Below are 25,385 nucleotides of genomic sequence, written 5' to 3' on the forward strand. Positions count from 1 at the left end.
TAATATTTAGGCATACATTCTAAAAATAAAAGTATCCTAATAGATCATGGAAATTCTTTAATAACTTTAGAGTGTTTTTAAAATCTAGATTTAATATTGTGAGGAATCTGTCAGGTTTCCTTTTTGCTAGAATTTTAAAACAGCTCATATATATTTCCTGACTAAGCATACTGATTTATTCCATAAGTCCCATATTTGCAGTTCTAAACAAAAACATTATAGCATCAGAAATTGTGCTTACCAGCAGAACTTGTTAAGAAGATTACAATGACAGAAATAACTCAAGTGATTTTGCCAAAAGAGTAATAGTATTTTTTGCTCTTTAAAAAGTGGTAGGATTTAGCTGGTGTAATTTCAGCAGTTGACGGGGAATATTTGCAGTTTTGATTTATATCCAACAAAAAAATTGAATGCCACACATTTTTATAGATATTTTATTAAGTATGTGAATATTAACTCATTTAAATATGCAATAGTTTGTAAAAATACTAAAGCAGTTAGTTTTATTTATCACATAATACACTCACAGGGGCGCAGAAAAAAATTATAAAAGAAAGCATTAGGGGCAATAGTTCACTTTTTGATATTTTGATATTTAATATTTTATATAATATTATTAAGTAAGCCAAAGTGTCACTTGTGGCTCTGGTGTAGCAGGTTGCCAACCTCCGATCTAGTAAATAAAAACTTGTTAAACCATTCTTAAAGAAGATTGTAAAGATAAAAAAAGAAAATCAATCTCGGGGACCAATCTAGTATAGTTTTTGTAGCAATCTATATCATCATATGATTCAAATTTAGTATTATATTTTTCATACAGGAGTCATACCATGGGTCACTTTATTCGCAGAAATACGCAGTGCTCTTATTTTGAAATGCTCACATCCTACGTCATGGCGTTTTGTCAGGGAACTTTATGCGGATGAAGGAGCGAAATAATTGACAATAAACTCCTATCGGGTGCACCGAATAAGTAAAAGCGATATTTCCTCCAGAGAAGCCATTAATAATCAATGATAGACTTCTCAACAGGGGGCGTCGTGTGAACCCTTCCAGTCGCTGACAGACGTCTGTTATCGAAGAAATGGAGCATATCCGAACGCCCAAGGTAGCTAACATTTCTCGCTATTTTCAGTTGGAGGGAATAGAGCCAGCTATCAAGGCCCTGTCTTTATGGTTTGTTTGCAGAGCCTGGATGTCGCTACAGTCAGCATTGGGTCGATGTTAAATGGAAAGTGTTTGCTTTCAGCTGTTGAAAGTGTGATGCTAGCAGGTGTAGCTCAGCAGCTCCAGATGACAGACAGGACGAGCATCAATTACCTGCTTGTTTGTTTTCTTTCCGCATAGCAAATCATCAGACAGCCACTCTACAGTGTTACAGAGATTTGTTATTGATTTAGCTAATGCCCATCTGTGAAGTCACTCTGGATCTAATGAGATAGAGATCAAGAGGAAAATAGAGGTTGGAGTGTGATAGTGACAGACTATCAGATGGGCCTTTATGACAGGCAGTTCAGCAGGTATCTGATTACCTGTAGGTGAAGCTAAAGCTAAGATTTACTTTCCTTAGTTTTTGCACATCAAAAAAAAAAAAAAAAAAAATTGTTGAAACACCTTTGTTTATAGATGTTGGAGATCGGCTTGTTTTTCAGTGTAGTCCTGTTTCTCTGACTGTGACTGTGCTCTCTTCATCCTCTGACTCATCTGCCTGGCTGTATGTTTCCTGGACGGGGCCTCCTTTTAGAGTTGGTTTTTGTATCTTTGCTTCTGTCTCCTTGAACCCCAGTCGGCCTCGGCAGATGGCCGCTCACACTGAGTCTGGTTCTGCTGGAAGTTTCTTCCTGTTAAAAGGGAGTTTTTCCTCTCCACTGTCGCTACAAGCATGCTTAGTGTAAGGGATTGCATTCAAGTCAATGAGTCGATACATTCAACTGGTTTTTCCTTAAATAGAAAACTTTGAACCAATCTGACTGTGTGATCTGGCATGATTGTATCAGTAAAGTGCCTTGATGACATGTGTTGTGAATTAACGCTATATAAATAAACTGAATTGAAATTCAACTGAAATTGAGTTTATTTATATAGCACCAATTCACAACTATGTCATCTCAAGGCACTTTACAATTCTACCAGATCATGCAGTCAATTGATTCAAAGTTTTCTAAGGAAAACCAGTTGAAGCCAATACATCACACTAAGCTTTCTTGTATCGACAGTGGAGAGGAAAAACTCCCTTTTAACAGGAAGAAACCTCCAGCAGAACCAGGCTGAGAAATTATGACTAATCAATAACTTAAAGAAGATAAACTCAGACTCAGAACCTGAGGTATAAACAGGTTGTAAAGTCTAACTTTGACATATATGTCTAGCTGAAAAGATATTGGTAACATAGCAGGTGATTTTGTTTGATTTCAGTTTTGTATATGTTAGAGCCTGACAAAAAAAAAACAAAACACAAATTCACTAGCTCCCCTTTCTAGAAAGTGACACAAGTTGCTTCATAACAGAAAAAATTGCCCCACGCATATTGAATCTGATAGTTAGCAAGTTTTTTTTTTTTTTTTTTTACATGCAGCTTTTTCTAGATATGCACCAATCAGACTTTTACACCTTCCACTTCTTAGTACCAAGTGTTCCATTTTTATATTTTTATTCAAATTCACTACAGTGCCAAAATAAGGGTGTTTGTATGAGAAAGGTAGAACATTTGAATGCCACGGAAGGAGTTGCAAAATACTCCATTTTATGGATCCAAATCTTTCGCCCCCATATTTATAGTTAATAATTACAGAGGAAGAATATAATAGTCATTTATACCAGGAGGCACAAACGTAAATAAGTACCATTTTCGGTTAATCTTTCATTTTATAAGGTGCATGGAAGTGCATTTTGTTGTTCCCATATTTATATGAGTGAGGATTGTGAAAATTAAGTCTTCTATTAGAACCAATCCAAGAAATAGTCTCCATCTGATTAACTGGAATCTTCTTTTTTCTTTTTTTCGGTTTAACATGTAAGGTAAGGAAGAAGCGATTTGTTTTAATTCAATTTTAGATTTCATTGTAAAGGTTATAGTTTGGTAGTTTTATTCTCTACATTTGAAGCCAGTTAAGGGCTGAATAGAAGACGTGGCGAATAAAAAGTGCCTGGATTATTATGAGGGATTATTATGAGGGTGGGGTCACCTGCAGACAAGGTGTGTCATAAGTGTGACTTGTTCTCTCAGGTGTTTGTAGATCCAGAAAAGCTATGACGAAAGCTCAAATTGTTAAGAAACTTTGTGTTAAATCAACATTAAACATTTTCTATTACGGTATCCTCAAAACGTTGTTTTTATAAATAACAAGTGACAGCAATTATCTTCTTTTTTTCTTTCTATCAGGCTATACCTTTGCTGAAAACATCCCAGAATTCCTGTATGTTCTGATAGGCTGTTTTATGACAAAACTCTGACCCTGGGGTCGCTGAGAGAGGGTCAGTCTCCGTTACGACATCCTATCAGTGAACAGCAGCTTAGCAGCTGGAAGGAAGAGGATGTCTGAGTCAACACTTGCAGGATTAATGTGGTTTATCAGTGTTTTGGACATTTAACAGCAACGGTTAAAAGACCAAGAATCACAAACACCATTTTAACTTTTGTTCAAACAGCAAACAGACCTTTCTTTACCAGTATTTTAAAAATGTTGCTTATATGTAATGCAATAAATAACATCCATTCTTTTCTTTTTGGATTTTTCTATAAATAAAAACAAATGGGCAATCTTCCTATTAACTTGAATGGTTTCTGGTTACAGTTTCCCTCTACAGTAGCTTTTTAAGTCCTTTAACTCTATTACAAAAAAATCTAGGAGCCAAACAAAAAACCCAGATGGTCACTGTTATATAATGGGCCTGCTAGAATCAGTGCCAAATGCTACCTTCCTTTAATATCTTTAATATCTTTTCCCAGTTGTCATTCCCATGGCTCATCTTTAGGGCTGATGCAACATTCAGCCAAAGGAGCAAACTGTCCTGCTAAAGGCTCATCAATTAGTCCCTCATTAGTATTGTCTTTGCAGGTGGAGCAGGTGCGGCTGGTGGATCGTTTTAGCAACAAATCCACAAACGGGACACTGTACCTCACAGCTACGCATCTCATTTTTGTGGAAAGCAGCTCTAACAACTCCTCTTCTGCTGGACAGGAGATCTGGGTGAGTAGGTGGAGTGCCAAGGCGTCTGCTCGTCATGTTTTTCTGGTTATGATTTGATAGGGAAAAACACTGGAATGACAAACAATAATAACAGGCTTCATGTGAGCAGAGAAGGACAAGACATAAAGATTCCACTCTTCCTAACGGCGTTTCACTCATGTTTTTTCACACAACATGCAATCTTAAATAAATAAATAAATCAGAAAAGGAGCCACATCTTTTTTACTTCTGTTTTCCCTCTAAAATTCTACATCAGATGCAAGTGCAGAAAAAAAATGAACAGTTCCAGAACGTGAGATGATAGAAAGCACCACAATTGTAGTCTTATCCTGTCTTGCCAGATATTAAAGACACTCATGAAATAATGAGAACTCCTATTTCTTGATATGAACCTGCATTTAGCCTGCTAATTAACTCCAGTTACTTTGCAATTTATTATTAATGCAGTCTCCAGATGGAAGGATAGGTATATTGTTAAATCTAATATAAGGTTCTAACTGCAGCTCTTATAGCCCTTTTATATATCAAGGTATTGATTAATCAAATTCTCAACTAATTCTTTAGTTGCAGTCAAAGTACCTAGTTTAGTGAAACTAGAGTATCCTGGAGGCATTATCTCTCCTTAGCAGAGACTTTAGAGTGAAAAGTAAGGAGTGAAAAGTGGGCAAAGCTGTGAGCGGTTATCAGGAAGAGGAAGAGTGCTGTGAGGTCTGGATTCAGTGTCTGAGGCAGCTGATTTTCTTTATGTTGTAACAGGAAGAACTTCAGCAGTGTCAGGGTTTAAAGAGGCATAAAGGAAATAAAACGCAGTAAGGAAATTAGCTTTGTTTATTAGGTTAGAGCAATTATCTAACAGGATATTTGGAGTCTATCACTCTTTAATTGCATTGAACTTAAGCACATTTTAAAGCCCTCCACTATTATTATTATTTGCACTGAAACAATTAATCTGATTAATCGTGATCAATCGATTATTGAAATATTTGTCAGCTAATTTAGTAATCGATTAATTGTTAACTGGAGTATTGAGACTCTAAAACATGCCTTTAGCTTACAGAGCAACAGTAATCATATCAAAATTGTATATTAATAAGTAGTACATATTTTATCTTTATGATAAAAAAAAAAAAAAAATTCCGTCTGTCAATATGCTCTATCTAGAACACCTCAAGTTTCACCTGGTTTAATTTGTAAAATTCTTATTTAAGGAACATTTGGCTATCTGATTATTAACCGATTAATAAAAAAATAATCGACAGATTAATCGATTTGTGAAATATTCATTAGTTATAGCCCTATTTTGCAGTTGGCCTTAATATTTGTAATATGATAATTTAAGAAGCAGAAACACTGTTGAGCGTTTTAGATCTTTTACCTCATTTTCAACCTTATTTCCTTCCTATTCTGTTGTGAAAAGGAAACCTGCTTTATTTTTTGTAATAGTATCAACCATATCTGTCCCTTCTTGTCTGCAGCTTCCTGTTTTTTTCAGATATAAAATGCTGTTTATGAGAGCGCTGTCAGAAGTCATTTTGTTATCATTCTGTTGGGTCTAGAGAGATTTTATCAGGTTTTAATTGGAGCCTCATGCAATATTAAACACCACACAAGTGAATGCCTTAACAGCTGGTGCCATCAGCATTTAGACTATGCAAGTGTGTGTCTTTTCTGTTTATCTCAGTGTCCTTTATATATCATTACCTAATCTTATGAGTCTGTGGCTGTGGGACACAAACTGAGCTTAGCCATATATTCTGCTGAATAAAAGAGTTCAACATTGCATGTTTAAATAAGGTACATTTCATAACTATTAGAGATTTCCTCCTGATGATATACCGAACTTCTTGCACAGACTGATTCTGAAAACGATCTCCCTTCTTTTCCCCCATTTTTCTCTGCAGATTCTGCACCACCATATAGCCTCAGTGGAGAAGCAGAGCCTGACCACCACCGGCTGCCCGCTGGTCATCCACTGTCGGAACTTCAGGGTGGTTCATTTCGTGCTGCAGAGGGAAAGAGACTGCCATGACATCTATAGCTCACTGCTTCGTCTCCTGAGACCAGGTGATTCCACCATCCTGTTTCCTGTTTTTTTTTTTGTAGTCATCAATTCTCACCACTGATGCAAACACATCTTTATTTCTAGCTGAATCTGATTTAATCCAAAAAACAGTTTTAGGGTACTTTTTCCTTTGTTTATCTATTCAAGGGAATAGGCTACCCAGACTTTTCTGAACCTATGTAAAAATATTTTTTTTTCTAGTGGCTAATAGCTGAAATAAATCGGATTAACCGCATGTTTTGGTTCGGCTTCACTGGATCTAAAGCTGCTCCAGAGCTGCTTTGCTGCTCTTTCAGTTGCTGGGTAACTTGCCATAACAAATAGAAACATGAATTCTGCTTATTGCCAGAAAAACCCGAAGACCTTCGGTTTATGACCAAAGGTCAAACACACTTTTTTATTACAGGATAATGACCCAAAATACACCTAAAAATCCACTTTTCAATGGTTTGGAAAACCTAGATTGAAAAAAAAGGTCTTATTGCTTAAGAAATGAAATTGATATTAAAAATATAATGTTTGTCTTTATCTAACATGGAAATGCATTTGATAACTTGATATATTTAACTGTGACAAAAACAGAATAAACCCTTTATGGGCCTTATTCTTCTATATATCACTGCAACGGTGGATAATAACCATCATAAATTTGTAATAACTAAAATCATTGAGTTTAAAGTGGAACAAGATGGAAATAAAATGGTGGTGGTAGTAAATGTATAAAAAAACTTTGCTCCCATCCATCATAAAAAAACCACATACAGCTGAAGTAATTCAAACTATATTCTAGGGTCTTTTTCTACAATAAATTGCTACCCTGATGGAAATAATGAGAGTGGAAAACAATAAAAAACAAAGAAGTTATCTGCGCTGGAAATGCCCTTTAACTCTACACACCTACTGGAAATTGAGGCTTTTTTTCCCCCCATTCTGTTCTTCTTGTCACAGTATACTACGAAGAACTCTACGCCTTCTCCTACAACCCCAAGCAGAATGATCAGCAGAGAGAAGAAGGCTGGCAGCTCATCGACCTGGGGGCAGAGTTTGAGAGAATGGGTGTCCCCAATGACCAATGGCAGCACACCGACGTCAACAGAGAGTATAAGGTAGACCATTAACTACAGTAATAAAAGTCTTGTATTTTCTGTTACTAAGTTTTTAAGACAACTTGACACATTTACCCAATATATACTGCAGCATCAGCTGAACAGTAGAATGCCTCGCTATGTGCCATCTTCATTATCTTTGGAAGGTCAAACTTAGGACCCTATACTACAAGCTGTTCTGCTTTGTGTATTAATCTGCAGGGCTCATTGTTAGGGGAGTGATGCAAATATAATATTAAATCGCATAGAGGAGAACAAGTAGTTTATGTGGCACTATTTTGAGCCCTTATACCATCTCTGAGCTATAAAACTTCTCATTCCATAAAGAAACAATAGACTTTGGACTTAGATCACATGCTAACCATAAAGTAGTTTCCAGCTACCTGTTTACTTATGCTATAGTAAAGCTGTGGTTTATGGTGTTGCTTTTTTTTTTTAAATAACATATTTTTATTTTATAATATGTTGAGAACTTTGTTTTCAGGGTGTTTAGTAAAATGTATCTTTTGCATCATTTGCAAAATAGCACTGGATTTAAAATGTTTTTGCATATTTGAAAGCTTGTACCTTTGTTGTCCACTAGAGTGCGCCTATTCTCTTCTTTGGGTCTTGCTTTCTTTAGCAGTGATAGGATTTTGCTCACTGTACATGTTTGCTTATAGTTTTATGGATATTTAAACACATGTACACTTTGCTTTGGGTTTTCTAGGTGTGTGAGACGTATCCACGGGATCTGTACGTTCCCATTACAGCCAGTAAGCCCATCATTGTTGGTAGCTCCAAGTTCCGAAGCAAAGGACGCTTCCCTGTGCTCACATACTTCTACCAAGAAAAGAAGGTACTTAAGGCTTTAAGAAATTGGTCCTAAAGTTTGGAAAAATAATTGTTTTAAAAATACTTATACAGTAAAAGAGGAAAATAAATGTCTCCTTTAAATTTAAGGAAGAACCAAATTATTATCATACTGAATAAGAGGAGTTTAGGTAGACTGGTCAGATCTTTCCCTGCTGATACTAATCTCCAGGCTCTATAGGTTCAGATTAATTGAAGGCCTTTTTTACACGAAACAGAAAAAACAATAAAAAGCTAGTTTCTTGATTGAAGTAGTTGTTAAAGATAGATTAAAGGACGAAATACATGAATGCCCCTGTTTATATACCCAAATATATGTAGCTTACTCTTGTCTTATGTTTATTCAACGCCAAAATGCACCAAAGCCAATAAAAGTGGCCCTCCTTTTAGAGTTATAGATTGAAGCATCAGTTGATTTTTCTCACTAAGGCCTTTTTTTTATGATTTTCCCTCTTTCTTATATTTCCTCTGGGTTGCTTAAGTGAGTGGGAGTGAGGGCATTCCAATCACATAGACAAATGAATGTATTTTATTAATGAAACAATAACAATATTTTGTTGGAAGTACTTTTTTAATTATCCATAGCCTACTTCCTAAATTAGTTTGCCTGTCAAAAATGGTTAATAACAAAAAAATACATTTCAATCAAGAATCTTGTGATGATAATTTGATGATCACTTAAATTTTCTGTATGAAAAACCAGATTTTCTGATTTATTAGGATGTCAGAACAGTTGAAAGACTGTTAGAACTGTTAGAAGCTGCTAGAATTGATCTAAGAAAACTACCTTTAATTGTTAAATATCTGCTGTTTAATGTTATACAAGGACTTTAAACAACAGGTAATTCATAAAAAATGTGACTAAAGTCTTTTCCGCTGTTGTGTGAACTGTGTGACAGGCAGCAGTGTGTCGCTGCAGTCAGCCTCTGTCTGGGTTCAGTGCACGATGCCTGGAGGATGAGAGCATGCTGCAGGCCATCAGCAAGGCCAATCACAACAGCCGGTTTGTTTACGTCATGGACACAAGGCCGAAGGTGAGGAAGCGGGAGCATCATGGGGATCCTTCTCTGGTTAAATCGCGATGCTAATGTGAACATTTTTAAAAAAAATCAGTTTTTCTTTCTGGAGGTAATTTTGAATCAAAACTATTTGTGCATTGTAAGTTTGAATTTAAAGTTGCAGAGAGAGTTATATTATTAAGTTTTCTAATTCTAAAACAAAAATAAGGAATTTACAAATACACCTTTATTTTCTTTTTACACCTGTTGAGATGTTAAGTACAAGTTCACAAATTGTGTTCCAGAAGTTGCACATCACAAACCTCTTACATTCTCAGTTTTACTCTAAATGGTCCAGAACGTAAGTTGCAAAAGTATTTGTGCATTGTAACTTTTGTGTTTTGTAATCGTAGATATTTTTTCTGTCACAATTACAAAAAAACGTACACCTCTTCAAATCCTTCAGTGCAAGCACACAGATTGTGATCTAAGTTGCACATCAAAAATGTCTTAAGATTTGCTCAAGTTGATCTGCAACAAAGTTTCTTTTTTTTAAATATATTTTTTCCTTAACACAAATACAACCCAATGAAGACAACTGTACAAATCTGCAGCTGTGAGTTCCAAATTCTACTTACAAGTTACATCTTCCTTTTCACTTTTGCTCCAAATTTCACACCGGTATTATTGATGCGTGACATGTAGGGGTGTAAATCACATCCATCATGGCGATTCGATTCAGTATCGATTTCCTGACCAAACGATTCGATTATTTTCGATACTCAAGAATACACCACGATGCGATTCGATTAATCGGTTAATTTTTTTATTTAATTTTTTTTAATCTTACAGGCTAAACAAAGTTTCAAGTTTGAAATAAATCAATGAAAGCTGTAATATCGTTATGCATTTTTTTTTTTTTAGAAACAACAGCAAATAACAGAAGTAGAAAAGTTGCATCAAAAAATACTGCAAAAATACTGCACATAATCAGTGCAATGAGCGCAATGCAATACCTCGGCTCTGCTGCACCTCGCCGACCGCAAACAGTGCCGCAGACAGGAGGCCGGTTTGTTTTGTTTTTATGACCGAAATTGCAGAAAACAACTCGTGAAGTTTGACCCGCTAGAAGAGTGAGGTGCGCGAGAATGCTGGGACCCTTTTTCCAACTGGATCTCCGCTCTTTTTGGCCCTCATGTCCCTCCGTCGTCGGACTAAACTCGCCCCCACTTCCTCGCCGCCTCGGCCGTATCTAGACCCACAGCGGGTAGCACAGACCACGCTTCAATATTGAGCATAATTTAAAAATGTCTGTGTCAAGCTTACTGCAACACACTGCTGTAAGAGTATACCCAGGAAGCGAGGTAGGAGGGCAAAATAGTTTTAGCGCCACCGCAGCACGGGAGGGAGAATTACGCCCAGGAGCAAATGGATAAAAATAGACCGGTGGGGAAAAAAAACATGAATCGATTATCTTGCGGACGTGTCGATGCATCGGATCGTCGGCTGTTGGATCGATGCATCGATACAAAATGATTATTATTTACACCCCTAGTGACATGTGGTAGTACCCTTGGTCGTACTTAGACTTAGACAGACTTTATTGTCATTTTGTACACACAGAGTGTATACAAAAAGAAACTTCGTTCAGTACAGCTCTCAAGACATTTTCATTTTTAAAGTGCAGCAGTGATAAATGTAAAAATACGACTGTATTTAATTTACTGTTTCCAACATTCAGGTTTTTTTTTATATTTTTTTTTTAATAAATCCCATTTTATACAACATTCAACAGAATAATGGTAGTGGGGAAGAAACTCAGCTACAGCAGAGGGCGCTGCCTGCTCGGTCAGTCTACCAACTGGAAATATGAAATGACCTACTACTATGTTGCCTTCCAAGGACTCAGTCTCAGCCATTGATATTTATTGTATTTTAACATGTTCCACATGTTTATCAGTAGTTTTTCTTGATAACTAACGACTTTAACTTAATAGCACTGGTGTCTTACTTCCTCCATTACGAACAAATAAATGTACATCTTCCAGGTAGGAAGAGTAAACGATCATCAATGTCAGATTTTTTTCCGTCAATAATCTCCGAAGGGAATGATAAAAACGTGCGCATAATTTTACCATTTCATCTGACGTTTAATGTAAAAAAAATAAATAAATAAATATAAATGGCTGCGTCCTTCGAAGGTCTACTTGGGCTGGGTCCTTGGAAGGCAACATGGCAGTAGGCCATATAATTATGTCCGATTGGTACAGACTGACCGAGCAGGTCGATGTAAGTCTCTCTGCAATTTCAAATCAACATACCGGTATACAATGCACAAATAATTTTGATTCAAAATTACCTTCACAGTTCTTTCTGCTGAAACGGTTTATATCAGGTTAAAGAGTTGATGAACAGCAGCGGATTTAATTTGATTTCCATTCCCCATTTGTTTTCCTTCAGCTGAATGCGCTGGCTAACCGTGCTGCAGGCAAAGGTTACGAGAACGAAGACAACTACTCCAACATCCGCTTTCAGTTTGTCGGGATTGAAAATATCCACGTCATGCGGTCAAGCCTGCAAAAGCTACTGGAAGGTCAGAGAGCTGCTGCAAACACATCCGAACATTTAATTTATGGATATTCTAATTAAATATCTGTCTCTCTTTCTCAGTTACTGGGACTCGGTCTCTAACCATGAGCGACTACCTGGGGGGACTAGAAAGCAGCGGCTGGCTGCGACATATCAAGGCTGTAGTAGATGCAGCTGTGTTTCTGACAAAGGTAGCTGTTAGTCTTTTCATAAATATTGCCCTTTTTCTACCAGACCATCGTACTAAACCTAATTTCTCTGACCCAGGCAGTGACAGTGGAAGGGGCCAGTGTGTTGGTCCATTGCTCGGATGGATGGGACAGAACAGCCCAGGTTTGTGCCCTGGGGTCGCTGCTGATGGACCCCTACTATCGCACCATCAAGGGCTTTATGGTATGTTGTGCATATCAGTTTAGATCAGTTTTATGGGAGTGATTTGCTTCTGTTTCAAACTATAATTTTGTGCTCATTTGTCTTTCAGGTACTGATAGAGAAAGACTGGATTTCCTTTGGTCACAAGTTTGCAGACAGGTAAAGGTTAACTTTACATGGAAATCAAATTCAAATCTTTACCGTTCAGGATAAGCGCTCAGTATTTCCTTATTCTATTTTTAGGAAGGTTGGGTTGAGTACATTACCAGACTCATCTTTAGGTTTCCTCTTTACTCTTTGGGATGTTTATTATTTATTACACACTAGGGTTGTTTCCATAATAAAATGTCAAATTAGATTTCCATACTAGATACCATTTAGATACAATTGGGATAAAAAAGATCAATTTTTATTTATTTAAAAGGGGCAGTGCATATTTATTAACATTTAAATTTAAATTGCCAGAATTAGACTGAATACTAATTTACATCTGTAGTTTCATAATTAAACATGAATCGTTTACTTTTTGCATTTTCACCATGTAACATGCTGTCTTAACCGAATCAGAGAGGGTAGCGAAATAAGTGTGCAAAGGATTGCAAAATAAATAACCCAAACAAAACACAATTTCACAATATTTTAAGGTTGTCTGAAGAATTACTCTTTTATATGCAAATAATCAATTGCAAACATATGCAACGAACACTTGTTATTAATAAATTCAGAATTAACATTCCAAATTAGTATTGTACCCAGATACAATGTTTTGAGTGTTGATACCCTCTGTGGATTCATTATTAAACTACACAGCAGACAGGGTCACAGCAAACTTCTATGTTTACTCCTCAATCTCTAACCTAAAACATCTGATCGCTCATTACACTTTTTTGTCTTTAACGGTCTAAAAAAAAAAGTAAGTGACAAAATTTTGGTCTCTTAATGTGGTTCATAACCTCTATGTTGGTTTGATCCAATTCGCCCCTTTCTTTACAGTCTGAATGCCAATGTGGACATATAGGGGAGCTTCATCTCCTCACTGACACAGTGATGGATACTTTTCTCCCTCTCAGCATAAACTGCATCAAATGTTGTATAAAACAGCATAATATCAAACTACGACTGCCTGTCGGCAACAGCAACATTCAGTTACACTGAAGCTCTCCAAGATGACTAAATACAGCATTCACTATTTGTGAACTAAACCTTGTGGTTAATATAAATGCTAAACAAAAACAGGTCATCATCATTAGATATTATTCCATTAATAAGTATGATTCTGTATTTCAAGGTGTGACCAGTTGGACGGGGATCCGAAGGAAGTATCTCCCATCTTCACTCAGTTTCTTGAGTGTGTCTGGCAGCTGACTGAGCAGTTCCCGCAGGTACGTTGGGATGCGACAGAATAAAAGATTTGCTTTAAGCCTTATTTATCCAGTGTGCTTGATTGTCTTTTGATGACCCTCTCATAAGGCTTTCGAGTACAGTGAATGGTTCCTGCTGCAGATCCATGAACACGTTCACTCTTGTCAGTATGGGAACTTCTTAGGGAACAACCAGAGGCAGAGAGAGGAGTTACAGTAAGTAAAACGCTGACTTTTGGACGTTTGGAGAAAAAAAAACTGCTCTGCTCCCATTTGTTGAAAGCCACTCTACCACTTTGTCTCTTTTCAATTGTTCATATTAGATGTTCTTATGATTGTTTGAATCGTCACTCTGTGTTTTAGGCTTCGAGAGCGAACTCACTCACTCTGGGCCTTCCTCATGAGCGAAAAGCAGAACTACCTGAATCCGTTCTACAGGCCTTCATACTCTGAGGCCCATCCAGTGCTGGAGCCCTCCACCTTGCCTTACCATTTCAAGTCAGTACAGGATACCCTGCACTTTAATACGTCTGCAAAATGTTTTCACCACATTTTTTTTTAAATCCTGTGCTCCTCAGGTTCTGGAGGAACATGTACCACCAGTTTGATCGGTCCATGCATCCACGGCAATCCATCCTTAAAACCATTCTGACTTTGAAGGAGAATACACGCAGCGCAGAGAGCACGCTGCAAGCACTACAGACTGTGAGTTAAAGTTTCTTTCTGTCTCACTGTGCTTCTTTCTTTGCTTCTGATTGAAAGAAAGATTTCAAGAAAGTATTGACCCTCCATATTTGTTAATACAGGGTTTCCGCGTGTTATTAAAAATCATTAAATGTCATTAAATTATTATTTTTTAAATCAAGGCCTTAATTGTCATTAAAATTCATTAAATTAGATCATAGGGGCATTTAAAATGCTTTATTCAAAAAAAAAAAAGTTCGTAAAACAATTTCCTCCGATATATCAGATAACTGGTTCCAAGTGCGCGGAACTGCTTCCAGTTGATTGTAAAGCCATATGTTCGGAAAGGCGGAGAAAAAGCTAGAGAATGGGAAAATGCAAATTTCAACAAAAGTGGTTGGAAAACGAGGAATTCGGAACATGGCTGCGGCATGTCGACGGTAAAGTTGACGAGGGATTTTGCTATGTTTTATATGTTTATTTATATATATATACAATTTTATTTTATTTTTTTTATTGTATCATCTTTAGTTTGCTCGCTAGTGGGGACGTGATCCACATTTATTAATTCCCTGCCTCAACTTTCATTTATGTCACCGGCTGCACTGAATGTCTTATTGTGTAAGTTAACGTGTTATTTGTTTTATTCAAACGACACGTTTTATTCAAACATTCATGCCTTTTGTTAGGTGACCTTCTGATATATGAATACAGTAAACGCATGAAGGGTTTTCTCTTGTCAGTACAGGGGTGGAGGGAAACCAAAGTTGTCTTTGTTTCTATACTTTGCATAATTTTGCATCATTGCCTCCAGGCTGATGTGAACTCTAACGCTCCCATTATAATTTTGAACCCTGAGTCCTTTATTTTCGGAGCTACTTCTGTGCTTTTCATTCTCCACAATAAAGCTCAAATAACAATGTAGAAGAAGATTAACAACTTAACGGGACGTTATTTTATTTACCTGTTAATTTAAGATGTACTGTGAGAACAGGCGACACCATTTGCACTCATTTTAAAGGTGATAAATCATTGAATAAATGTAATAAACTTAATAGTTAATATTTCAATAAATATGTTCCAATGTTAGTCAGATATTCCTCGTTTTATGTTCCTGCAAATCATTATCATGGTTTAGGGATGTTAAGGCAGGATTATTGTGATTTTGTTTCTACCAAAGCTTAATGTAATGTGTTCTCCAGTATTTCTAAATTTAATATTGAATCAGACCCCATGTTATTAAATGGCTTGATCCCAAGGTTATTAGATCCACTATTGTATGTATATTTTATAGTGTAGTATGTTGGAGCAGCAGCTCTGCAGCTGAAAAGCTCATCAGGAGGGTGGGCTCAGTTCTAGGAATCCCACTGGACAGACTGCATGTGGTGGGAAACAGAAGGAGTGACAGACTTAATGCATCCTGGTAAAACAAAGGACCACTTCAGCAGATCCTTGTTTCCATCTTCTGTTAGACTTTATGATCCTTACTGCTGCTGACAGGCACAGTAAGTGTTTACAAAGGGTTAGGTTTAACTCTTCACTGTTTCAGAAACACTTAATACATACATCAACAGATGTCAAGAAACACTGATGATAATCATAATTGTTCTGCATTTCTGATTTCATAGATTTTCACATTTTTCTGTTAACAAGCTGTTTTTTTTTAACACTCCTTATTCCTTTTTACTTGTTAAAGCCTTTTCTTACCTGCCAGTTGAGCTAAAAATATATATGGTGTCTATATAGGGTGAATTAAATGCATTTTTATTCCCATCTATTCATTCAGAGGCTCCAACAGCTTGGTGTGACCCCCATTGCAACCTCTGACCCCCCTGCACCTCCTCCAACCAGAGATCAGTGCACCAACCCCCTGCCGCCGCGGCCCGACTCCCTCATTCTAGGCGCTCCTATCAACCACAAAGAGGTGCAGCGCCGCGAGGTGGAGGATGACCAGGACGAAGTGGGCGAGGAGGCCATGGAAAGTACAGACACCGAGCGGACAGTAGAGGGCAGCAGCGGTACCGAGAGCCGGAAGCAGAGCTACGGAGAACTGGAAGGGACATGCAACGGTGAACTTGCCAAAGAAGAGCCAGCTGTTGTCAGCCTGGAGCTTGGAGTGGCACGAATGACCTGTTGAAGCCAAAGAGGGAGGGTTTCTGGACAGACCGACTGGTGTGGATGACTGGCCAGAGTTTACTGAATGTGTGTATGTGTATGGGTATGTGTGGACAGCAAGCTGTCATTTTGTTTATGATTTGGCTTTGATTACATAAATGGTCCTCAAAGGGCTGAATGGCTGATTGTTTCTGTACAGTTTAAATCTCAGTGGAAGGCCTCATAAATATGTCATATAATGCAACTACCGTTAAAAAAGCTTGTTCTTTTTTTTAAGAATGTTGTAAAGCCCCCAAGTAAAAAAAAAAATAAATAAGAGAGAGAAAATAAATTCATTCAAATCCTAAACGGCTTGTAATTTGTTCATTTATGTCCAGCATGTTTTTAGAAACATGGCCTAGATATAACGGCTGTTTATACTGGTTAAAACAGCAGATCAAAGTGTTTGGCTCAGAGAAGATTTAATTTAATTTTAAGGCAAGAGGCCAAACTAATCTGCTGCTGTTGATCTGAATTTCCTCTGATCTGACCGGGAGTAAAAAAAAAAGATTTAAAAATGTAGAAGATGAAGGATAACACAATATTTCAGGCACTAGAAACTTAGTTCCAATTGTTTTGTGCACTCTCAGATGTCTCAAATGGTATTTATAAAACTCTTTCCTTTGGGGAAGAAAAACGCAGACATGAATTACAGATATCTATATTACTCTAGCAGATTCTTTGATAGATGAAATATTTATTTAGCTAAAACTTATAACACCTAATGTGTTTTTTTTTTTTCATACATGATTTCCTACAAACATGGATAAATGCAACTATTAGACATTAAGGATAAAGGTTTGGAAATGTTTTTTTCTTAATGATTAACTAGAGCTTTTAATACGGTGTATAAAAAACCTCTGGTTAATTAAGAAAATGTTTCCAAACTTTTATACTAAATCTCTAAACGTTGCATTTAAAGCTTGAGAGACTCAAAGAGAAAATTTGCTATTAGAAAAGTTTTATTCAATTTATTTATACAGGTAAGAAAGATTGGTTAATATTTTTCTATCTAAAACCAGGCGATTGTGAGGACTCATTGATTTTCTGCAATCCCTCGCACTGAGCATGCATGTAGTGACAGTAGAGGGGAAAACTCTCTTTTAACAGGAAGAAGCCTTCAGCAGAACAAGGCTCTGTTCGAGCAGCCATCTGCTGAGGCTAACTGGGGTTTGAGGAGATGGAAGCAGGTATGCAGATGAATGGAATAAGATCTTTGGCGCTCGGGCCCCAGCAGAAGACTTTGATGCTGAAAATCAACATTTGCTCAGATGAATAACCTTGGAAAAAGATTATAGTCGTCTTCCCCGGGGCCCTGGAGAATGAATAAGCCAGAGGGTGAGTTGAACTGAGCATAGTGCAGAGGAGGGGGAAATAATAATTGAACTTTCTCTCACATTGGAGAAATTGACTTCCTGCTCAGAGACCTAGAGTAGCAGTCTGTGGGAGTGGGGCTCAAACTTAAAACCTCAGGATTCCAAACTCTATGCCCTAACCACTAGGCCACCGCTCCCCGAAGAATGATTCCTTGTGTGTGGGAAAGAAAAGCTGGGCCAGTAGATAAATGAAGGGGATGTTGAAAGATGATTGGCTTGGGAAAAGGTGTGGTACCAACGATGACTGGCAGAAGCTGAATGAGGGACATCACAGGCGGTTCAGGTGAAGCTAAGAGTCTTCCAGATTGAATTTTCTCTTAAGCTTCAATCATCCCTAAATTTATTATCAGACCTCTAACTGTTCATTCTTTCCATATATTACAGGATGTTTGGCACCTGTTTATCTGTCATCTGATCATTTATTTTATACATTTGATCATCACAAACTTTACACACAGGGTGTGTACAAGACGAAATTTCATTCTGTACAGTTCTTAAGATATTCCATCTCTCCATTTCCATCCTTAAAGTGCAGCAGTGATAAAATGTAAACATGGTGATCCAATGTACATATAAGACTGAGATATGATTTACAGATTTTCCAAAAATCTGTTTTATTTATTTTTATTCAACATTCAGCAGTCTAATGGCAGTGGAGAAGAAGCTGTTTTGGAATCTTGCTTCGAAGCCTCTTCCCAGAGGGCAGCAGGGAAAAAAGTCCATGGTGGGGGTGTGAGGGTTCATTGATAATGTTACAGGCTCTGGACATGCATGTCTTTGATGGAGGGAAGAGGAGCCCCGATGATCTCTGCAGTTCTCACTAATCTTCTCACCTTTTTCCAGCCTGAGGAGCTGCAGCCTCCACACCACACAGTGAGACAGATGGTCAGAACGCTCTCTATGGTGCTTCTGTAGAAGGTGGTGAGGATGAGTGAGGGCAAGTGGGCTCTCCTCATCCTCTGCAAGGAGTACATGCACTTTTCTACCCTTTTGACCAGTGAGGTGGTGTTTACATTCCTGGTGAGGTTGTCTGTGATGTGCACCCCCAGGGATTTGGTGCTGCTGACCATCTCTACAGCTGAGCTGAGTTGAGCAGTGGAGTGTGGTTAGGCAGATTTTTCCTCAAGTCCACGATGTCCTTCATTTTCTCCACATTCAGGATCAGGTTGTTGTCTCTGCACCAGCCCACCTCCTCCCTGTAGTCCTGGTCTTTGCTGTCTCTGATGAGGCCCACCACCGTGGTGTCGTCTGCGAACTTCACAATGTGATTGGTGGTGAACCTGGGGACGCAGTCATGTGTCATCTTTCACTTCAATCAATAAACAATCAAGAATATGTCCACCTGTTTCATTTATGCAACCAATCCATTCATCACCTAAAATCTATCCATTTTTTTAAACCTGACATATCTACCATAAAGCTGTGGCAAACTTTTTAGATTCATACATTTTCTTAAAAAAAAAAAATTAAAATTACAATTTATAAAAGGCTTGAATGTGTGTAGAAACACCGTAAATCTGTTCAACTTTATTATCTACATTCATTTCAGCACAGCATGAATCATTTTGTATTGAAATGTTGACTTAAATTCTTGCATTTGCTTCAAATTAGTAAGAAAAGCTGAATATATTTACATATCCTGGATTCAGGGATACAATTTACCTATGTTTTAAAATGACATAAGATTAAATGTTGGAGCTGTGGTCCGATGCAACCATTCTGGTTTATAAAGAAGCCTCAGTAATTTTAGTTTGTTTTGGCTTCGGTTTAATGGCCTTCTTTGTTACTTCCAGACTAATGTAGCTATCTCTTATGGGAGCTCAGACAGGACTAAATATACAGTTCAAGCTTCTTCAATATTGTAGTTTGTAGTCAATTAACACAATATAAAGCTTAAAGGATAAAAAAAAAAGCTGTGTTTTAGCCTCTAAATATTTTATGAGCTTTGTGCAAGCAGCATTTGCAGTGGCCTCGCTCCTCACCTCTTGCTTAATGCCGCCTCCACATGCTGCTGGAATGAACAGAGATCTGTGCTTAGACACAGTAACCACACAGAGTGACATTTAGCATGAGACAATTCCGTTTCTATCGCAAAATAAGGCCATCGTTGTTCATTTGGAAGAAACTTGCACAAAGATATGAGGGTGTGTGTTGTCTGTGTAGATGTTGTTTTGGCTTTCAATAAATGCTTTATGCCATGAAAAGAAATGCCAACAACATATATTCACACAGAATGAAGAATATGAACAGATGAGCTTTATTCTTAAATTTTAGCTACCTTTTTATTTTATTTTAGTTATTTACTTTTTGTGTATTAAATCTTAAGAGATTTTTTTTTCTTACTATAATGCCTGCCTGGGATAATTGATACCAATAGTTCTTATTTCCCTAATCCAGGTTTATTTCTGTTATCCTATTCTCTACTAGAGAGACATATAAATGTTAATAATACCTGCTTTTTTCCTGCAGAAGTCTTGTGCACATTACTCTACATCAAATATTGAGAGGCATCTTCCAGTGACAAGCTGCTGAGAGCTCTCCCAAGGTTTTGCATCATTCAGATGAATGCTGCATGCCATGCGCTCCCTATTACAAACCAAGAATGTTGTATGCAACTTAGTCGTTCCAACATGCTTTGAAAAAGGTCTTTAGAATGTACACATAACTCTGGGCATGCTGGTGGAATTTGTCCACGCTGCCTTTGACATGCTGAGGCCTCTCCCCAGGTCTAATCTCATTTGTATTAGAAGTAATAAGGTGCATTTAGAACAAATGTGATTAGTTTTAATTGTATCTGCTTGCAAGCAAGTGGATGTTTGTGTAGCAAATTGAATCGGCCATTTCGTTAGTCGGTTTTAAACATTTATAGTTGCTTCATTTGAGCACCACTGCTGTTTTGTTTATTCAAAACCCTTCAGCTATTTTTATATCTGTTATGATAATGATAGAATATGAGAGGTAAAAATTTTTTCTTTCAGCTTAAATTTTAAAGCTATCAACTCTATATATGGTGGTACTGTATTTGCCAATCTTAAGAGTTTCCATATTTTGTCAAGTAACAACAACAACCTTAAAAGGGAAAGTTTATTTAATTGATAAATAAAAATTAGCCAAACATAAAAAAGTCAAAGTGACAAATTTTTACACAAATTTTTTTAAGCATGACATATGTTTGCATTTAGTCCCCAGAACAATCTTTTGTTGTCATTCTAAGTGCTGTTTTTTTGGTGCATGTCTATAAGAACTTTCTTATAAACAGATTTTATGTTCATGCTTTGATTCTACGATTTGAATTATTGTCCCAGGCTCGCGTCTTAAAGAGATTTCCTGGTTTTCCATCAAGTCTGAACTGCTAGCTCATCTTCCCTCCTAAAGACATAATTTCCCACAGCACACTGCTGCCACTATCGAGTGACAGTGTGGGAATGGTGTGCTCAGTACAACATGCAGTGTTACTTTTATCCACTTTTTTTCCCCCCAACATGGCTTCCATTAAAAGCCTGATCTGTCCAATGAATGTCTTGTTAAAAGATCCTCTAACCTGAACTTTAGAGCCTTCCTTGTTTAGGTGTTACTTGTTAGTTGTGTCATAGCCTAAATTTTATTTTATTTTTTTCCAGCTTTTATTGTCATTACACTGTCGCAAGTACAGAGCAACGAAATTCACTCTCTGCATTTAACCCATCCCCTTGGGTAGCACTGGGCTGCCATTGTGCACCGCCCAAGGAGCAGTGTGGGATAAGGGTCTCTGGCTCAGGGAGCCAGGGAGGCAGTCTATGGGAGTTGGATTCAAACTCAGAACCTCATGATTCCAAGCTCTATGCCCTAATCACTAGGTGGCCACTCCCCTAACTAACCTAACTGTGCCTTAAATGTCAGCAAAACCATATATCTGTATTTTAAGGTGTTTGTAATCATTTCTGTTTTTAAGGCCTTTACAGAACACTTTTTTAGATGCTTAGATCATTTTCTTTATTAATTATGTTACTTTCTGAAGGAAACATGTAGAACTTTGTTGTTTTTGATTTAGTACTATTAGTATAAAGGGGTTTGAATGTAAATGCTAGACACACTTTAAAACTCTTTACTGCATAAATAGTTTTAAAACTAATTATCCATTTCTATGTCACAATTAAGCAGGATTTGGTATTGACCGATCCCATAATATAATGATAAACTACATTGCTGTGGTTGCAATGGCACAAACTGAAAAGTTTAGTTAGTATGAGGGCTTTAAGGTTGGACTCAAACAACCTGAGAAACGACTTTGTTTTGATTGCGTCAAACCAATTATTTTGTCAGATTAGTGAATCGGAGAACTCAAAATGTCTTTGAACTATTTGATGAAAGGGTAAAATTATTTATTAAAGAACACAGATAGAAACCCCAGAATCTTTGGGATTCAGACGTGTGTGAGAATCCGGTCTTAGACAGCTTAATAACAGTTTGTACCACCCCCCCGTTGTTTCCTTAAGTAACACAAGACCTCAGACAGTAATCCGGGTCGGGGGTGAGGGGGTGTTAACACTCACATACCGTATGTGCATGTGTGAATAAAGATATGCACATCATCATGTACACACCTACAGACACACATACACTGCAAAACCATCTTGAAATAAGTAAAAATGTATTAAATTAAGTGTATATAGCCTCAGTTTGAGTAGGGTAAAAAGGATGATATGCCAATGCAATGTGTCTACACTAGATTAGATAATATGCACTTGAAATAAAACAATGCAATACTTATTTTAAATGTAAATTGTCTTGTGCCATTGGCAAAGTGTCATGTACCTCCTCAATTCAAGAAAAAAAATGCACTTATCTTAAGAAAAAAGCACCTAATTAGATAACAATTTTGCAGTGTACATACGGTGTAGTTTAGTTTAATCCAGAATTGGAAGACCCTCTGTCTATAAACCTGGCCAACAGGATGTTGGTGACAATGATGAAACGTTATTTGATTTATGCACATTTGTTTTAATCTGCTGATGTGCAACAATGAAAAAACAAGAGACTTGTTGGTATAGGGCGCTGGCTCTCAGTAATGACTAACCAGCCACACCCGTGCTTTGTTTGTTAGCTTGTCTGTCTTTGTCAAGTCTTTACCATTAATCCTACTGTTATGTAAACTGACAGAGACGACTTCAAAAACCAAACTTGCTCACAATAATAGATTTACTTGTAATAAAAGCAATTCTTTTACTCGGACGCACATTTCCCCAAGGTGGAAATTAACAATGCCTTTTGCTCTCAAACAAAAATGTCATAAAAGACAGAGCGAGGACCCCACACACCTCATTCATAGTGAGTTTCTATCAGATGTTTTATTAGGAGTGTTGATCCTGGAGCCTGTCTACAGGTAGTTGACATCTGATACACGCAATATCACCATTGCTTGTTTTTCTGGAAATTTCTAAGGGTGAAACTATTAGATCGCAGTCCATCTCTGAGAAAGAAAGGGTGTTTTTAGAGAAACCTTTAGTCTGAATTTAATCCTTTCATCCAATATAAAAAGGCCTAAAGTGGATTAAAAGGACAAAAGATCGGACAGCTGAGGCATAATTGTTGTTTACAAGTGCTACTAGTGGCTATAGTAACTGGCGCTATCATGGAAACCAGTTCATTAAAACTGGATGAAAAAGGACAAAGCCTCTGATAAATCATGATGATTACCTCATGTTTGAAAGACAGTGTAACACTTTTTAAATTGAGCGAACCTAGTATTTGTGAAAGTTATTATATTATAAATTATTGTATGCAAAGGAGCTGCTTACAGCCTTTACTACAACAATGAATAGTATTCAAAAGTAGTTCTTATTTTCTTATCCTAACAAAGCAGTCTATTAATTTCCTATTCATTTAACCACCATTCTTTAAAATATGCTCACATGTCCTGAATATAGTGTGGATAGAATTAAATAAAGCTTTGTATGATGAGAAAGAAAGCAAGCACAACACACAAAGAAAAGCTCTTTGAATAAGGAGGGAGGCAGAGAGAAAAATGTCCTCTAACTGTCCCACTTAGTGCTAAGCTTCACTCAAGGGGCTGAAATGGGAACCCTAGACAGACACTGTGGGTAAGGGGAGACAGGGTGTGTGCTTTTTTCAGTTACATGCGTTTGTTTATCTCTCCGATTTCACACTAGCCACGTGATGTAATAAGCATCAGAAGAGAGCACTGACAAAACCTGTTCTCTGCTACTGAACCAGACGTTTTTCCATTACAGAGAAACGCCTCTTTGTTGCTCTAAACTGGCTGAAGATTAACATTAGTGCTTTATGCACCTGTTCCTTTTTGGATCCTTTATGCATCAACATTTATGATGATGGTCTTGAGAACATATAGTGCACTTATATTGCTATTTTCTTTAATAATTAACTTGCATTTAGGAAGCATAAGGAGCGGACATTTCCGTTCTAAAAGCTGATTAGATTGCTCTGTTTCATCATGCAACAACTCGTCAGTCTTCGCTCATCAATCCACCAGCCATCTGCTGCTCGGACTCAATTCCAAGTCCTTCCATTAGCCAGCTGACTTACAGACAAGTTTGCACAGCATTCTGTCAGAGTATCCGATATACCTGAAAACCTGGCTAAGCAGACAGTCTGTATTTTAAGGATGAAAGCAAAGGAGAGGCATGCTTCAGCACTTCACTTTGGGGAAGCCCTCAAAATGTGCTTGTGTAGGTGTGTGTTGCCTTTGGCTCGTGAATGTATTGTTTGATGGCGGTGGGCTGGAAGACGAGAGTCTGGTTCCAGACCCTGAAGAGTAGCAGAGGGAAGAAGGAGGAGGAGGAAGGAGGGAGAGGGAGAAAAGGAGTTGAGAGAAGGATGCAGGGATGGGAGAGAAGGTATAGAAGTGGGTCGGGGTTTTTGGGAGATTTATGGGGGGATGGGAGGATAAAATAGGCAGTAAAACGAGAAGCCAGAAATAATCACATCAGTACTGAACTCTTTGCATCCATAAATTACATGATTCCTTATTTTATTAATAAAGTTTTAGCAAATTGTTATCAATTATTTGAAATTTAATCAGAAATATGTAAATTCTGCAAGTATTATAGCTCAGAAAATAATGTGCGATGTTTATATTAGCAAAGTAAACAGAAAGCAGTATCAAAAGTCAAGGAGCTGAGGTTGTAAATTGTGCTCCCCTCAGCAGCCTGTTGTTGTGCATGCCCACAAAAGCTCTGTTAGTCTTTAGGGTAAGTGCTTACACCACTACCAAAGTGGCCAGTAATACAAACCTTAATTTAGGGTGACAGAGGGGCAGTTAAAGGCGTTGCCATAGCTTCAGACACCTGGTCCTGTGTGTCCATATGGAGGTTCGGAGGCCATATGGCCTATACAGCATGCTCAAACTGTACTGGATAATGTGATGTGTGTGTGTGTGTGTGTGTGTGTGTGTGTGTGTGTGTGTGTGTGTGTGTGTGTATTTTTTGTGTGTCAAAATTGTTTTTGTGGAGTTAAGATGTTGAGACCTGAACCCTGAAATGTGTTAACTTGTTAAGTTGTTGACCAGTGTTTCTCCAAATTTGAGAAACCAGTTCCCCCTCAGCGGATAATACATTTAGAAACAGCATTGCGAAAAGACTATGAATTTTATTATATATATATATATATATATATATATATATA

General features: G+C 37.4%; 1 protein-coding gene across 1 annotated transcript; it reads left to right on the plus strand.

The window, feature by feature from the left end:
• The first annotated feature begins 903 nt into the window (after nt 1-903).
• Nucleotides 904-16,552, plus strand: mtmr6 (myotubularin related protein 6). The gene is made up of 15 exons (XM_015389220.1): nt 904-1,108; nt 4,059-4,190; nt 6,092-6,254; nt 7,201-7,358; nt 8,068-8,196; nt 9,110-9,244; nt 11,669-11,801; nt 11,879-11,988; nt 12,065-12,190; nt 12,279-12,328; nt 13,458-13,551; nt 13,640-13,746; nt 13,894-14,028; nt 14,109-14,235; nt 16,001-16,552. Exons 1-15 carry the CDS (start codon nt 1,085-1,087, stop codon nt 16,349-16,351), a joined length of 1,974 nt encoding a protein of 657 aa, XP_015244706.1. The 5' UTR covers nt 904-1,084; the 3' UTR covers nt 16,352-16,552.
• The last annotated feature ends 8,833 nt before the right edge of the window (nt 16,553-25,385 follow it).

This window comes from Cyprinodon variegatus, unplaced genomic scaffold (genome assembly GCF_000732505.1).
Source record: "Cyprinodon variegatus isolate N-32 unplaced genomic scaffold, C_variegatus-1.0 Scaffold20, whole genome shotgun sequence".
NCBI lineage: Eukaryota > Metazoa > Chordata > Actinopteri > Cyprinodontiformes > Cyprinodontidae > Cyprinodon > Cyprinodon variegatus.